This window comes from Chiloscyllium plagiosum, chromosome 3 (assembly GCF_004010195.1).
Source record: "Chiloscyllium plagiosum isolate BGI_BamShark_2017 chromosome 3, ASM401019v2, whole genome shotgun sequence".
Classification (NCBI taxonomy): domain Eukaryota; kingdom Metazoa; phylum Chordata; class Chondrichthyes; order Orectolobiformes; family Hemiscylliidae; genus Chiloscyllium; species Chiloscyllium plagiosum.
This window is the reverse complement of record NC_057712.1, coordinates 131,937,023-131,953,028: the sequence shown is the minus strand read 5'-3', so window position 1 is coordinate 131,953,028 and position 16,006 is coordinate 131,937,023. Positions and strand designations below refer to the sequence as shown.

The 16,006-nt window shown below is 43.4% G+C and overlaps 1 protein-coding gene across 1 annotated transcript in view; it reads left to right on the top strand.

Moving 5' to 3' along the window:
* LOC122540179 (dynein axonemal heavy chain 8-like) overlaps positions 1 to 16,006 on the top strand; it is a 1,249,383-nt gene that overhangs the window by 845,921 nt on the left and 387,456 nt on the right. The window contains exon 46 of the mRNA XM_043675521.1: positions 12,368 to 12,454. Within this exon, the coding sequence (XP_043531456.1) occupies positions 12,368 to 12,454 (87 nt within the window). The remainder of the gene's footprint in view (positions 1 to 12,367; positions 12,455 to 16,006) is intronic.

Genomic DNA, 16,006 nt, shown 5'->3' with positions numbered 1-16,006 from the left:
GATAACCTCACATTTTCCATCTGCTGTTTTCTTTCCCAATCATCAGCGTTATAAAGTAAGAGTTATGCAGCACATAAACAGACCCATTGGTCCAACTCGTAATTGCGGACCAGATATTCTTAACTGATCTCGTCCCATTTGCCAGCACTTGGCCAATATCCCTCTAAGATAAAAAACAAGGACTGCAGATGCTGGAAACCAGAGTCTAGATTAGAGTGGTGCTGGAAAAGCACAGCAGGCCAGGCAGCGTCTGAGGAACAGGAAAATCGATGTTTCAGGCAAAAGCCCTTCATCAGGAATAGAGGCAGGGTGCCTGCAGAGTGAAGAGATGAATGAGAGGGGGTGGGGGTGGGGAGAAAGTAGCATAAAGTACAATAGGTGAATGGCGGTTGGGATGGAGGTGATAGGTCAGAGAGGAGGGTGGAGTGGATAGATGGAAAGGAAGATAGGCAGGTAGGACAGGTCATGGGGACGATGCTGGAAGGATAAATGAGAGGGGGCTGGGGCTCATGGCATCAATGTGGATTTCACCAGTTTCCTCAATTCCCCTTCCCCCACCTCACCCCAGCTCCAACCTTCCAGCTCAGCACTGCCCTCATGACTTGTCCTACCTGCCTATCTTCCTTCCTGCCTCTATTCCTGATGAAGGGCTTTTGCCCGAAATGTTGATTTTCCTGCTCCTTGGATGCTGCCTAACCTGCTGTGCTTTTCCAGCACCACTCTAATCTAGACTCCAATATCCCTCTTGAACCCTTCCTATTCATATATCCATCCACACACCTTTTAAACGTTGTAATTGTAACATCAGTTCCTCTGATTGTTCATTCCATACATGCACCACCCTCTGCATAAAAACATTGCCCATCTGCTCTCTTTTAAATCTTTCTCCCTCACCCTAAACCTATGCCCTCTGGTTGGATTCCCCTATACTGGGAAAAAGATCTTAGCTATTTACTGTATCCATGTCCCTCATAATTTTATGAACCTCTATAAGGCCACCCCTCAGCCTCCAACTCTCCAGGGAATATAACCCCAGTCTATTCAGCCTATCCCTACAGCCAAGCCTTCCAATCCTCGCAACATCCTTGTAAATCTTTACAACATCTTTTCTATAGCAGAGAGAGCAAAATTGAATGCAGTATTCTAAAAATGGCCTTGCCGATATCCTATACAGCCACAACATGACCAAAATCTTTACTCAATGCACTGAGCAATGAAGGCAAGTATGTCAAATACCTTCTTTACTATCCTATCCACCTTCAATGATCTATGAACCTACACCACAAGATCTTTGTTCAGCAACACTCCCCAGTACCTGACTGTTAAGTGCATAAGTCCTGCCCTGACTTGCCTTACCAAAATGCAACATTTCACACTTATCTAAGTTAAACTCCATCTGCCATTCCTTAGCCTATTGGCCCATCTGACTATGGTTGGTTGTACTGTGAGATAACCTTCTTCACTATCCATTACACCATCAATTTTGGTGTAATCTGCAAATTTACCAACCATACCTCCTATATTCACAACCAAGTCATTTTTATAAATGACAAGAAACAGTGGACTCAGCAGTTATCCTTGCAGCACAGTGCAGGTCGTAGGCCTCCAGTTTGAAAACAACCCTTCACTCTCATCTTCTGCATCCTACATTCAAGCCAATTTTTTTATCAAACTGGCCAGCCTTCCAAAGGACTTCATATAATCTAACTTTCTTAGCCTCATTCCTGATGAAGGGCTTAAGCTCGAAACGTTGATTCTCCTGCTTCTGGGATGCTGCCTGGCCTGTGCTTTTCTCACACCACACTCATCAACTCTGATCTCTAGCATCTGCAGACCTCACTTTCTCCTAATTTTGCTAACCGGTCTACCATGTAGAACCTTGCCAAATGCTTGCTGAAGTCCATGGAGACAATGACTACCGCTCAGCCTTCATCACTTCATCACTTTGCCACTTCTTCAGAAAACTCAATCAAGTTACTGTGATGCAATTTCCCATGCACAAAGCCATGTTGACTATCCCTGATCAATTCTTGCTTTTCCAAATGCATGTAAATCCTATCCCTCAGCATTCCTTCCAATAACATACCCACCACTGATGTCAGGCTTACCAGTTCACCTTGGCTTTTCCTCACCACCTTTCTTAAATAATAGCACCATATTATCCAAGAAGCCTGTCCAAATCCTTTTGAAATATTCTACATCTTCCTGCCTAGCTTTGTGCTATTGATAAATTTGGAAACATTACATTTCCAAATCATTGATATATATTATGAACATCTGGGGCCTAAGTACTGATCCTTGCGGTACCCCACTGTTCACAGTCAGCCAATGAAAGAATGAACCATTCATTCCAATTCTGTTTTTTATCAGGCAATCCTTAATCCATGCCAGTGCCTTACCCACTATCCCATCTGTTTTAATTGTGCTAATCGACTTCCTGTGGGGACTCTTTTCAAAGGCCTTCTGAAAATCCAAATATACAACACCTCCTTTATCAAGTTTGTTAGTAACATCCTCAAAATGTTCCCACTCATTGGTTAAACACAATTTTCCATTCACAAATCTATCCAGTGTCCAACTAGATCATTTTTGACCACATGTTAATTTATTGTGTCCTTTATGATAGACTCCAGTGTTTTCCCGAACCACTATTGTAAGGCAAACATGTCAGTCGCTCATTTCTTTCTTTTCTTATTCCTTTTTGCTGATTTTTGCAAGCTTGCAATCTGCAAAAATCACTTCAGATTCTATGGAATTTTGAAATATGATTACCAATGTATCAACTATCTCTATAGTCACCTTTCAATTTTCTGTGATGTCATATGAACTTTCAGACCTATTAATGTCTCCAGCACAATCTCTAATTTGCTTAAATTCATCTTCCCTGGTCACTTGGCTCTCTAATTCTGGGAGATTGTTTGTACCTTCCTTAGTGAAAACAGACAGAAACTGATCATTTGGCTTCTTTGCCATGTCTCTAATCCCCATTATAAGTTTGCCTGACTGCTTTTTAATGAACCGTGGCTAAGCAACCTTGGTTAATTTCCCCTGGTTAAGCAACACTTTAATTTAAAAATCTTATCCTTCTCTTCCTGTCTCTCCAAAGTTTTGCCCTCTTGATCTTTGTGCACTCCACCAACAAGTAACCCTCTGTAAAAACCATACTCATCCAATTCTATCCTTCCAATTCTATCCAATTAATTACTCTCCCATTTATAGCTGTATTCTGTGTAAGCTCTAGAGTTTTCTTCCTAACCCTCTTTGCATTTTTCCCCTCTTTTAGAATGAACCTTAAAAACCTAACTTTCTTCTGCCCAAATAGGTCCTTATGAGATCCATTACTAAATTTTGCTTCATGCACATCAGTAATGTAAGTTGGGATATTTTATTACACTAAATGTAACTTGGAAATCCAAGGGAAACTTTTACAAAGATGCAAATCAAGACCAGGAATAGGTCACTCATCAACTCAAGCTTGCTCAGCCTTTATCTAAAGGCCTGGCTGACCTGATTATTCCACATCTGTGTCTGCTTCCAACTACTTTTTAATCAAGGATCTATTTACCACTGCTCTAAAAATCTTCAAATTCTCTGCTTCTACACTTTGTGAGCAACAGAATTCCAAAGACTTTCAGTCTTCTGTGAGAAAAATAATTCCCCTCATCTCTGTCTTAAATGGGTGATGATTTAGAGATGCCGGTGTTGGACTAGGGTGTACAAAGTTAAAAATCACACAACACCAGGTTATTGTCCAACAGGTTTAATTGGACTCAGGCGACTGACTGTGTGGAGTTTGCACATTCTCCCCGTGTATGCGTGGGTTTCCTCCGGGTGCTCCGGTTTCCTCCCACAGTCGCAAAGATGTGCGGGTTAGGTGAATTGGCCATGCTAAATTGCCCGTAGTGTTAGGTTAAAAGGGGTAAATGTAGGGGTATGGGTGGGTTGCGCTTCGGCGGGTCGCTGTGGACTTGTTGGGCCGAAGGGCCTGTTTCCACACTGTAAGTAATCTAATCTAATCTAATCACACTAGCTTTCAGAGCAACGCTCCTTCATCATCATGTTACAATCAAGCCCTCCACTATCACCTGATGAAGAAGCATCGCTCCGAAGGCTAGTGTGCTTCCAATTAAACCTGTTGGACTATAACTAGGTGCTGCGTGATTTTTAACTTAAATGGGTGAAGTAATGATCCCTTGTTCTAATTCTCCCCCAGTCAACCTACAACTCCCCATAAAGTCTTATCTGTTTAATATAGTCACCTCTTACTCTTCTAAACTCCAGCAGATACAATCCCAGCCTACTGCTATAATGTTCCTCATAAGACCAATGCCTATTCCAGGTATAAGTCGAGTTAACCTTCTCTTAATTTCTTCTAATGCAATTACGCTCTTCCTTAAATAAGGATACCAAAACTGAAGACAATACTTCACGTGTGGTCTCACCAATATAACTTATAACTGATGCAGTGCTTCCCTACTTTTATAATCAATTCCTTTAAGTGAATTCTTACATTCTATTAGCTTTTCTAATTACTTGCTGTAGCTGCATACTAATCTTTCACAGTTCATACTCCAGGATACTCAGATCCTTCTGTAGAGCTCTGAGATTCAATCTCCCACTACTTTGCTCATATGCTTTTTAAAAAAATTCTTATTAACAAAGTGGACAATTTCACATTTTCCCACATCAGACTTCATTTGCCAGAATTTCGCTACTTAACTTGTCCATATCCCATCATAGCCTCCTTACAGGCTTTTCACAATTTACTTTATCCCCAGTGTACTACTTCCTTAAAAAAAATTCACGAATTGGTTAAAATGATTCCATCCATTTTTTAAATAAAGGGGTTAGACTCACATTTTCCAATCTATGCAAACTGCACTGAAGTAATATTCTGTATAAATGTTGAATTCAATGCCATAGTCACCCAATCAATCACTACAAAAGAAGACAGCTTCCTAAATATAATTTGTTATTTTAGCATTATAAGTTCTGGTATTTGAAGGTTTGTGCAAAGATATTTCGTAGCATAGTGGTTAGCACTGCTGCCTCACAGCACGAGAGACCTAGGTTCAATTCCTGCCTCAGGCGACTGATTGCGTGGAGTTTGCACATTCTCCCCGTGTCTGCGTGGGTTTGCTCTGGTTTCCCCCCACAGTCCAAAAATGTGCAGGTTAGGTGAATCGGCCATGCTAAATTGCTCGTAGTGTTAGGTGAAGGGGTAAATGTAGGGGAACGTGTCTGGGTGGGTTGCGCTTCGGCGGGTCGGTGTGGTCTTGTCAGGCCGAAGGGCCTGTTTCCACACTGTAAGTAATCTAATCTAAATTACCCATAGTGTAAGGGGTAGGGAATGGGTCTGGGTGGGTTGCGGGTCGGTGTGGACTTGTTGGGCCAAAAGGCCTGTTTCCACACTGTAAGTACTCTAATCTAATATTTATTTTAGATATTTTGAGTGCAAAAATACTTTGCAGTACTTTGCTTGTAGGGGCAATAGTGAGATCACTACACCAAAAGACATGGGGGAGTCAGGGCTGTGGAGAGGAAGCATTTGTAGAGATAGGAAAAAGGACATGATGGAGAACACTCAAGGTGTATGGGGGCTTACATAGCATCAGGTGATCTCCTGAGTGGTGTTTTTTGCCAGTGACTACTATGGTCTCCACAAGGGGAACATAGAAGAGCAGTGTGGCAATATCAGGTTGAAATGTCAGAGTTCATTAGTTGGAGATTAGTTGGAGATAAAGCTTGCTGTGGGAATCTCCACATTAAGAGGATGACTGAAAATGGGCTGTCAAGATATTGTGAGGTAAAAGGGTACATTGAGCTCTTAAGTCCCCCACAAACCCTCAGTTGCATTGCCTTGATGTTATATACAACTGAAAAATGGTTGCATCAACACCCAGAATTGGCGGGGTTATTGTGAGTTTGATTGGCAAAAGCACAGGATCCACATGTGCTGAACACTCTGTCATTGAAAGAGCAAATACATGAATCAGATGTTTTGCAAACTTCAGAGCAGTTCATTTGTAAACATTTCATTGCAAATGAGTTATGGGAAGCTGGGGCTCATGCGGGTGCCCATGGCTACTCCTTTGGTCTGATGGAACTGGGAAGCTTCGAAAGAGATGTTAATTGAGGGTGAGGACTAGTTCCACCAACTAGTGGGTGGCACGGTGGCACAGTGGTTAGCACTGCTGCCTCACAGCGCCAGAGACCCGGGTTCAATTCCCGCCTCAGGCGACTGACTGTGTGGAGTTTGCACGTTCTCCCCGTGTCTGCGTGGGTTTCCTCCGGGTGCTCCGGTTTCCTCCCACAGTCCAAAGATGTGCAGGTCAGGTGAATTGGCCATGCTAAATTGCCCGTAGTGTTAGGTAAGGGGTAAATGTAGGGGTATGGGTGGGTTGCGCTTCGGCGGGGCGGTGTGGACTTGTTGGGCTGAAGGGCCTGTTTCCACACTATAAGTAATCTAATCTAATCTAAAAAATTAGTGTGTCAGTGGAGGGGGACTGGTTGGCTTGGTGGGAGAGGAAGAAACGGAGGGCTTGAAGGCCTTCGCATGGGGATGGATGTGTATTGGGACTGGATGTCCAGGTGAAGATGTGGTGTTGGGGCTGGGGAATCGAAAGTCATGGAGGAGGTGGAGGGTGTGGATGGTGTCCCAAATGTATGGGGAGAGTTCCTGGACCAAGGGGAACAGGACAGAGTCGAACTGTGAGGACATGAGTTCAGTGGGGCAGGAGCAGGTGGAGATAATAGGTTGACTGGGGTACTCAGGTTTATGGATTTTGGGTAAGAGGTAGAACCAGGCAGTGCGAGTTTGGGGAACTCTGAAGTTGGAGAGTCCAACTTCCATCAGACTACAGGGGTAGCCTTGAATACCTGCATGGGCTGCAGCAATGCCTGCTTCTTGGAAGGGTACATTGAATAGTCCATCCTCCAAAGTTACACCGGCACCATCCCCCACCTTTTCTTCCACTACATTGGTGACTTGTATCAGTACCTGCAGGTTGAAAGATTCATCAACTTCACCAACACCTTCCACTCTGATCTCAGGTTCACATGGACAATCTCCGACACCTTCTTCCCCTTCCTGGACCTCTCCATCTCCATATCTGGCAACTGACTTAACATGGATATCTATTTCAAATCCATCGACTCTCACAGCTACCTTAACTACACCTCCTTCCACCTCCAAACCCTCTTCTAAAAAGGTGATCCCACACTTCTAATTCCTCCACCTCCACCATATCCATTCCCAGGAGGAGCAATTCCACTCCAGGATATCCCAGATGTCCTCCTATTTCAGGGACTGCAATTACCCCTCCCACATGATCAACAATTCCCTCCAGTGCATATCCTCCATTTCCTGCACCTCTGCCTTCAAATCCTTCCCTCCAACTGCTACGACAGAACCTTCCCCCCCGGTCCTCACCTTCCACCCTACTAATCTCCGGATACAGCGCATTATCCTCCGTCTGAGTCAGACCCCAACACCAGAGATATATTTCCCTCCCCATCCATTTCTGCAATCCACAGGGACCATTCGCGACTTCCTTATGAGGTCCACACCTGCTATCAACCCAGTCTCCAAACCCGGCACCTCTCCTTGCTGCCGCAAGAGGTGTAAAACCTGTGCCCGCACTTCCCCTTTCACTTCCATTCAAGGCCCCAAAGGATCTTTTCACATCTGGTATAGATTTCCCTGCACTTCCACCCACCTCATCTACTGCGTCCGTTGCTCTCCATGTGGTCTCCCCTACATCAGGGAGACAGGACACCAACCCACAGAGCATTTCAGGGAACATCTTTGGAACACACGCACCAAACAATCCCATGGTCCTGTGGCCAACCATAGAGTCATAGAGATGTACAGCATGGAAACAGACCCTTCGGTCCAACCCGTCCATACCGACCAGATATCCCAACCCAATTTAGTCCCACCTGCCAGCACCCGGCCCATATCCCTCCAATCCCTTCCTATTCATATACACATCCAAATGCCTCTTAAATGTAGCAATTGTACCAGCCTCCACCACATCCTCTCGCAGCTCATTCCATACACGTACCACCCTCTGCGTGAAAAAACTGCCCCTTTGCTCTCTTTTATATCTTTCCCCTCTCACCCTAAACCTATGCCCTCTAGTTATGGACTCCCCCACCCCAGGGAAAAGACTTTGTCTATTTATCCTATCCATGCCCCTCATAATTTTGTAAAAGGTTTGGTTGAGTTGGGTTTTGCTTATTCAAGGTAAACTGAGACAATTGAGCAAAGGGACATGGACTAAACTAATGAGACCAAGTAACAGTATATAACAATCAATGCAATGCTCAAAATGCATGGGGTAGTGAGTGAAGTCACTCCTGAAAACCAGCAAAATTCCACCATGGTGGTGATCACTCAGAGAAATGTCATCCATGATAGAATGGACAGAGTGGGGCTTTCTCTCCGATTACTGGCTGGTTCTCCCTGGTGCATATTACTAATAGGCTTACTATGAAAGGATCAATGAGATCTAAAGAGGGGGGTGGGGAGAGTGAGGATGCAAAGTTGATGGAATGTGGGGGAGAAAAGTGGAGGCAAGAAGATGAGTGAGAACAGTGTTTATGAGGGGAAATGAACAGGGCTATCTTGCAAGTGGAGGGAGCATAGAGTGAAGCACCCTACCGTTGTGTTGGAGAGAGAACAGTAAAGCTTGAAATCATTAATCATTTCCTTGCAAATAATGTAGCATCCCTACTTTAAGACTTCTTATGTTCAGGAGCTACTTAAAATATGTGGAAAAATGAAGTGGACAATGTCAGTTCAGAAGTAGGAATATTACCACTATGCCACAAGCGCCCTTGACCTACTTTAACAATAGCTATCAAGAAAGTTTTCATGAGATATTGTTTAATGATTGTTAAACTGCTTTGAGAAATTGGCATGAGTTGATGTTTTTATCAAACCAATCCAATCAGGTTACCCGAGATAGTCCCCTTTAGATTCTTAGCTCCTCATCTCTGGACACACCTCATAATTCATGAAGTTGCTATAAAGAAGGAGCTGAAAAGAAAATAATTCAAGATCTGAAAGCTACTGACATGAGCAATCTCCAATCTCATTCTCCAATCTCTTAGTGTCTTAATCAAAAACCATAAAAAAGAAATGGAAGATTATGTGAAATGGAATGTTTGCTTGAACTGAGATTGCAGGCAATGGAAAGCATTCATGTTGTGCACTTTGGGTGGTGGAACATCAACATTAATTATCTTCTTTGAGCAGAAGGCTATTCCTTGGTAATTAAGTTATTGTACCAATGCTACATTCCCTGACACTCCCCACAGTTTGCAAATGTATATCTCAAAGATTAAGTGGCGTTAGAGAATTACATAAAACTTGCAAATTGTTTTTATTTAAAGACCAGTTTTGTACATTCAATATGTTTATTGCAATTAATGTTTTTCACTTTCTTTTCTGACTAATCTTCTCTCCTTCAACTCTGTGTCAAATTAAAACGCAACAGTTCCCTCCAGTTCTCCCAAGTGGCCATTCCATATGAGTCAGTGTCAAACAATTGCATGCTGTACAAGGACACCACAGCCTGTTCATGTCACTATATGTACAGGATGATGATCAGCCTCAGGAACCCTGACGGACCTTGTCCTAGTTATTGTTTGCTCACTTACTGTACCTTCTCCAGAAGTTATTTTCCTGTTGTGAAGCGCATGCATTTGAGCTGTTTATAACTACCTAGCAAATGTCCATTTGTGAGATGGGTAGAAGGATGATCTGCGTTAACTTTTTTCCTACCTCCAATCCACTGTTGCCCTTCAATTTTGTAAAAACCTTTTGTTTTCATTCAGTCAGCTGTGTCATGGTGGGAAGGAAACTGCTGTCCTTATCTGGTCTGGCCTATATGTGACTGCAGAACCACAACAATACGGTTGACTCTATTGACTGCCCTCTGGACAATCAGGGATGCGTAATAAATGTTAACCTAGCAACAATAGCCACATCCCGTGAATAAGTTGGAAAAAAAAGCACATTGGGCGGCTGAACTGAGTTTGACATCTTACTATGAGCGCAAATTCATCTTAGGTTTTCCTATTAACTTGATGGAGTATCTGCAGTCTTAAAACAATTGGAAAATCTAAAGCTATATTTCTCTTTACTGATCTGCAAAGAAAATAAATGTGTAATTTCAGGGATTAATTGTCCTCGGAAAATCACATACATTGTGCACCATAACAGCATGGTGATGTTTGGTTAATTTTGCTAAAGCCTAAGAGAATAGTGGAGAAACATGAATGGGTAACATGACATCAGTAATTTGATATTTGCTTTAAATATTGGAATAATTCAACACTTAGTCATTATCATTGACTTCATTACTTCAGGCAATATAAACACAGTTCTCTGATGAGTCAGTTTGTCATTTGCTTTCTTTTTAGTCATGTTTGTTCACCAATTAATATTGTTGCCACTTGCTGTTCTTGCTATAATAGCTGTTTCGAATTCAACACTGAAACCCGTTGCACTTAAGAAAAGATGAATATTACACATTGAACTCATTGTGGGCATGTGGTGGCTATAGATTCATGCTGTCATACAGTACAGAAACAGACCCTTTGGTCCAACCAAACATAATTCTAAACTAGTCCCACCAGCCTGCTCCCAGCCAATATTCCTCCAATATTCCTTTTGTATTCGTGTGCTTATCCAAATGTCTTTTAAACGTTGTCATTGTGCCCACATCCACCACTTCCTCATGAAGTTAATTCCACATTCCTGATGATGGGCTTATGCCTGAAACTTCAACTCTTCTGCTCCTCAGATGCTGCCTGACCAGCTGTGCTTTTCCAGCACCACCCTTTTCAACTGTGCTGTACGTTGCCTGTTAGGAGCAATGATGAGTTGCCAATGCTTGTCTGAGTGCACAGCTGCCTTTCAAAGATGTTAGTCATGCCCTGAGATAGGGGTAGGTAATTAATGAGATTTTTTAGGAAGATATGGCATGAAACTGTTTTGCAAAATTCTCTCAAACAAATACACTACAACTTGCAGTTAGTCGAAGGATGTAAGATTTAGCCCAAAGTTTCTATGTGTGGTTAGAGATGGACATAGAACTGTATGTTGAACTATGTACATTACATACAAAGCAATAAGAGATTCCTAGATCAAAAGTCCTTCTGTGCACTGAGTGTCAGATGACCTTATGTCATTTCCTGTGATGTCAACAGCTGTCCGTTGACAACTGCTCTCTCATATTGCAATATATTGGCAAACCATAGATAAAAGCAAATTACTGCGAATGCTGGAATCTGAAACCAAAAGAGAAAATGCTGGAAAATATGAGCAGGTCTGGCAGCATCTGTAAGGAGAGAAAAGAGGTGACATTTTGAGTCTAACTGACCCTTTGTCAAAGCTAAAAAAAGGGAGAAATATGCAGGTATTTATACTAGGCTGAGAGAAGGTGAGTCATGGCTCCAGAAGCAAAGGTAGCAATAGAGAGGTGATAATGACAGTGCCTCTTTGATACACAACAGTTAACTGCAGCTATTTCCAGTAATCTGGCAAAAAAAATCCCTCCCATTATTCTAAGGCTGAGATAGAACATTACAGCACAGTACAGGCCCTTCAGCCCTCGATGATGCAGAAGTACTCACTGTCATTATAACCTCTTTATTGCTACCTTTGCTTCTGGAGCCATGACTCACCTTCTCTCAGCCGAGTATATCTCCCTTTTTTTAGCTTTGACAAGGAGGCAGTTGGACTCGAAATGTCAGCTCTTTTCTCTCCTTACAGATGCTGCCAGATCTGCTGAGATTTTCCAGCATTTCCTCTTTTGGTTATTGGCAAACCATTTCATAGGTACTCATCCAAAGGTCAAAAGTTCTCATTACTAACAGCCTCTTTGATACACAACAGTTAACTGCAGCTATTTCCAGTAATCTGGCAAAAAAAAATCCCTCCCATTATCCTGAGGCTGAGATAGAACATTACAGCACATTATAGACCCTTCAGCCCTCGATGATGCAGAAATACTCACTGTTACAGTGGAAATAAAGGCTATTGGATACAAGATGTTGACTACAACTTGGATACACCTCAATTGCAAAGCATTATTTTGGATGGAGGGAATTGTCACAGCCATTCTGAATTTCCTTCCTTTTCGAATACAGGAGGAAAATAAGCTGCTCCTGTTAAAGCTCCCTGACCAATTTTCCTTTCTCTGATTCCATTGAGATCAAATGTTACCAGCAGCCAGCAAAGATTTTTTTTTACTTCTATGTGCACTTGAATTTGGAATACATTAGTTTAGGAATGTTACTTTAAATAAGTTTCTCAATTCAATATCACTATACCACTTTGTTCCCTTATTTGCAGAATCCTGGTTATGCAGGGCGTCAAGAATTGCCAGAAAATCTAAAGATCCAATTTAGGACAGTAGCAATGATGGTGCCAGATAGACAGGTGAGAGATGTTATTCAAATTCTGTGAGTGTTGTATATGAAGAACTCAATCTCAGTGAAGTTTTAATTCAAGATCTCTGAATCTGGCTGTCTCAGCTGTGGCTCAATTAGTAGCTCTCTTAGTTCCCAGTGGTGTGGCATTTTGCCACCTGACATGGAACAGATCTGGAATTCCCATTCTACATTTTTAAAATTTATTTGTGAGACATGGGTGCAACTGGTTGGCCAGCCTTTATTGCCTGTCCCAGGTTGCCCTTGAAAAAGTGGTGGTGAGCTATGTTCTTGAAACACTCAAGTCTACGTGCTGTAAGTAGACCCACTATGCAATGAGGGAAGAAATTCTAGGATTTTGACCCAGCAATAGTGTAAGAAACCAGGGGAAAATGTACCTTAGGACATTAAGCATAACATTGAAAGGTCTGCTGGAATAGTAATTGTATAATTTTCAAGAAGTTGTGCACACTTCAGAAAACTAAATTATACCAACTCGGTAAAATTAAATAACAGACTAGACTCTTCAGAGGTACAAGGAAAGTGCTGAAAAGCATTTATCTAAGAAAATATTTGCTGCAGTTTGGCCATAAAACCTCAGGGAAAGTCCTGAGTTTACATCAGGAAGGGGACAAGTCCAGAAGGTGGATGTCTGCTCCTTGAAATGTCAAAGCTTTGACAAAGGGCTGCTACCATCAGTCCATTCAGCCAAAAAGAAATTTCTCCAGACTGTAACATCAGCAACAAGGACCAGAAATAGGAGCAGCAATATCCTGAATACTTTGTGCAACACTTGACTCACAACACTAGTTACCTCATAACTGCCTTCTGAAATAGGTAAAAACAATGACTGCAGATGCTGGAAACCAGATTCTGGATTAGTGGTGCTGGAAGAGCACAGCAGTTCAGGCAGCATCCGAGGAGCAGTAAAATTGATGTTTTGGGCAAAAGTCCTTCATCAGGAATAAGGTCTTCTGAAATAGCCTATCAAGCTAAAGGAAAGAAGGAATGAAAATGGATAGACCACCTTGTATCGACCTGAGCACTGGAAGCAACAGCGCCAAAAATAGCATACCCCTACCTACATCAGTGGAACTGAGGTAGAGATGGTCAAGAGCATCAAATTCCAGCAATTGTACTGAAGACTTGTACTCCAGATTTTGCCACTCCCCGAGCAAAGTTCTTCCAGTACCTTTACAACACTGACAAATGCCTGAACAAAGGGACTAGGTCAAGCCACAGCAAAACCCAAAACATAGCCAAACCTCGGACAAACAGTTAAAATTTCCTTCAGCATTCGGCCAGGCAAGCCACTGTAGTTGCAGCTGGTATGCGGACTTGAGTCAGCTAAAGAGACCCACGAGATTTAAATTGAACAAGAGAGCTCGTAGGCTGGTATCCAGAAGAGGTAAAAACAATGACTGCAGATGCTGGAAACCAGATTCTGGATTAGTGGTGCTGCAAGAGCACAGCAGTTCAGGCAGCATCCGAGGAGCAGTAAAATCGACGTTTCATGCAAAAGCCCTTCATCAGGTATCCAGAAGAGTGCACTTCCTGCAAAGTCCTCTTGATGAAATATCTCCTTGATGAAAGTGCTCTTGATGAAATATACACCACTATAAATGCACTTGAGACAGAATATCCTGAGGCCTTATTCATTGTAGCCAGTGACTGCCATCAAGGTAGATAAGCAGGAGGCTGGAAGAACACAGCAAGCCTGGCAGCATCAGGAGGTGGAGAAGTCAACGCTTTGGGTGTAACTTTTTTTCAGGACTGGGGGTGTGTATAAGGGGAGCTGCTGATAAAGGGGGTTGCAGGGGCAGAGTGGTGAAGTGAGAATATTTGAAGACAATTAGAGGGTACAACCTGGTTGGTCAATGGGACGAATGAATCCAGTAGGTGGCTGGAAGGAGTGGAAGGGTGGGGGAGGAGCTGAGAAGGGTGGTCAAGGGAGGGGAAGGAAGGTTATTTGATGTTGGAGAACTCAATGTTGAGTCCTCCGGGCTGTAGGCGGCCCAGGTGGAAGATGAAGTTTTGTTCCTCCAATTTGCGGTTTGGCTTGTTGTGGCAATGGTGGAAGCCAAGGATGGTCATGTCAGAAAAGGAGTGGGAAGGGGACTTAAAATAAGTGGTGACTGGGAGGTCTGGTCAGCCCCTGCGACCCCAGCTGAGATGCTTGGCGAACTGTTCCCTAAGTTTACATTTGGTCTCCCCGATGTAGAGAAGACCACATCAGGAGCATCTGATGCAGTAAACTAGGTTGGAAGAGAGGCAGGAACGTCTGGAGGGACTGTTTGGGGCCCTGGGGGATGGAGGTGAGGAGGATAGTGTACCAGCAGGTTTTGCATCTTTTCTGGTTGCAGAGGAAGGTACCTGGAGGTTCAGGGGAGTTGGTGGGGAGAGTGGCACAAACCAAGAATTGGCGAAAGAATGGTCCTTGCAGAAGGCAGAGAGGGGTAGGGAGTAGAAGATGTTCTTGGTGGGGCCTAGTTGGAGTTGGCAGAAGTGTTTAAGGATGATGTGTTGGATACGGAGACTGGTGAGGTGATAGGTGAGGACAAGGGGTGTCTATCTTTATTGTGTTTGTAGGGGGGCATTTAGAGTAGTGGAACTGGGAATGGAGGTGGTGCAGTGGAGGGCTGCCTGAATGACAGAGGAGGGAAAAACACGTTGTTTGAAATAGGTGGATGTCTGGGATGCTTGGGAATAGAATGTCTCCTCGCCCAGGCAGATGCGGCAGAGGCGGATGAATTGGGAGAACAGGATGAAAATCTTGCAGGATACTGGAGGTGTAGTCCAAGTAGTTGTCAGAGTCTGTGGTTTATAGTAAATGCCTGTCTGGAGACTGTTGCCGGAGATGGAAATGGAGAGGTTAAGAAAGATGGGTGAATATCCGAGATTGACCAAATGAATTTGAGAGCGGGATGGAAGTTGTGGGCAAAGTTAATGAACTGCTCCAATTCAGCCTGGGTGCAGGACACAGTGCATCTGGATCTTGGGGAGCAGGTAGAACTGGGCAGTGTGGGGCTGGGGGACCACTGCCCCAAGGCAGGTTTGATGGTGAACCGGGGATTTGGTGCAGAGCGAGTGGAGCGCTGCACATTTGGAGGGGATGAGGTTGGAGTGGGTGAGGGGTTTGGAGAAATTCAGGCAGCTGATGTCACCAGGCTAAACTAGTATGGCAGGGGGGTGGGAACCTGAGCTGTAATACCGGAGGCGAGAGTTGATGCAGATGAGGCAATAGCAAGACCAGCTAGTGGGAAGGATTTTCCTGGCAAGGAACCAAGGTATCAGTTAAAGTGTGTTTGCTTTAACGCAAGGAGTATCAGGAATAAAAGTGACGAACTTAGAGCATGGATCAGTACCTGGTGCTATGATGTTGTGGCCATAACTGACACATGGGTTTCTCAGGGGCAGGAATAGTTGCTGGATTTTCCAGGGTTTAGAGCATTTAAAAAGAATAGGGAGGGGGGAAAAAGAGGAGGGGGTGTAGCACCACTAATCAGAGAGGGTATCACAGCTACAGAAGCTTCCATTGTCGAGGAAGATCTGCCTACTGAGT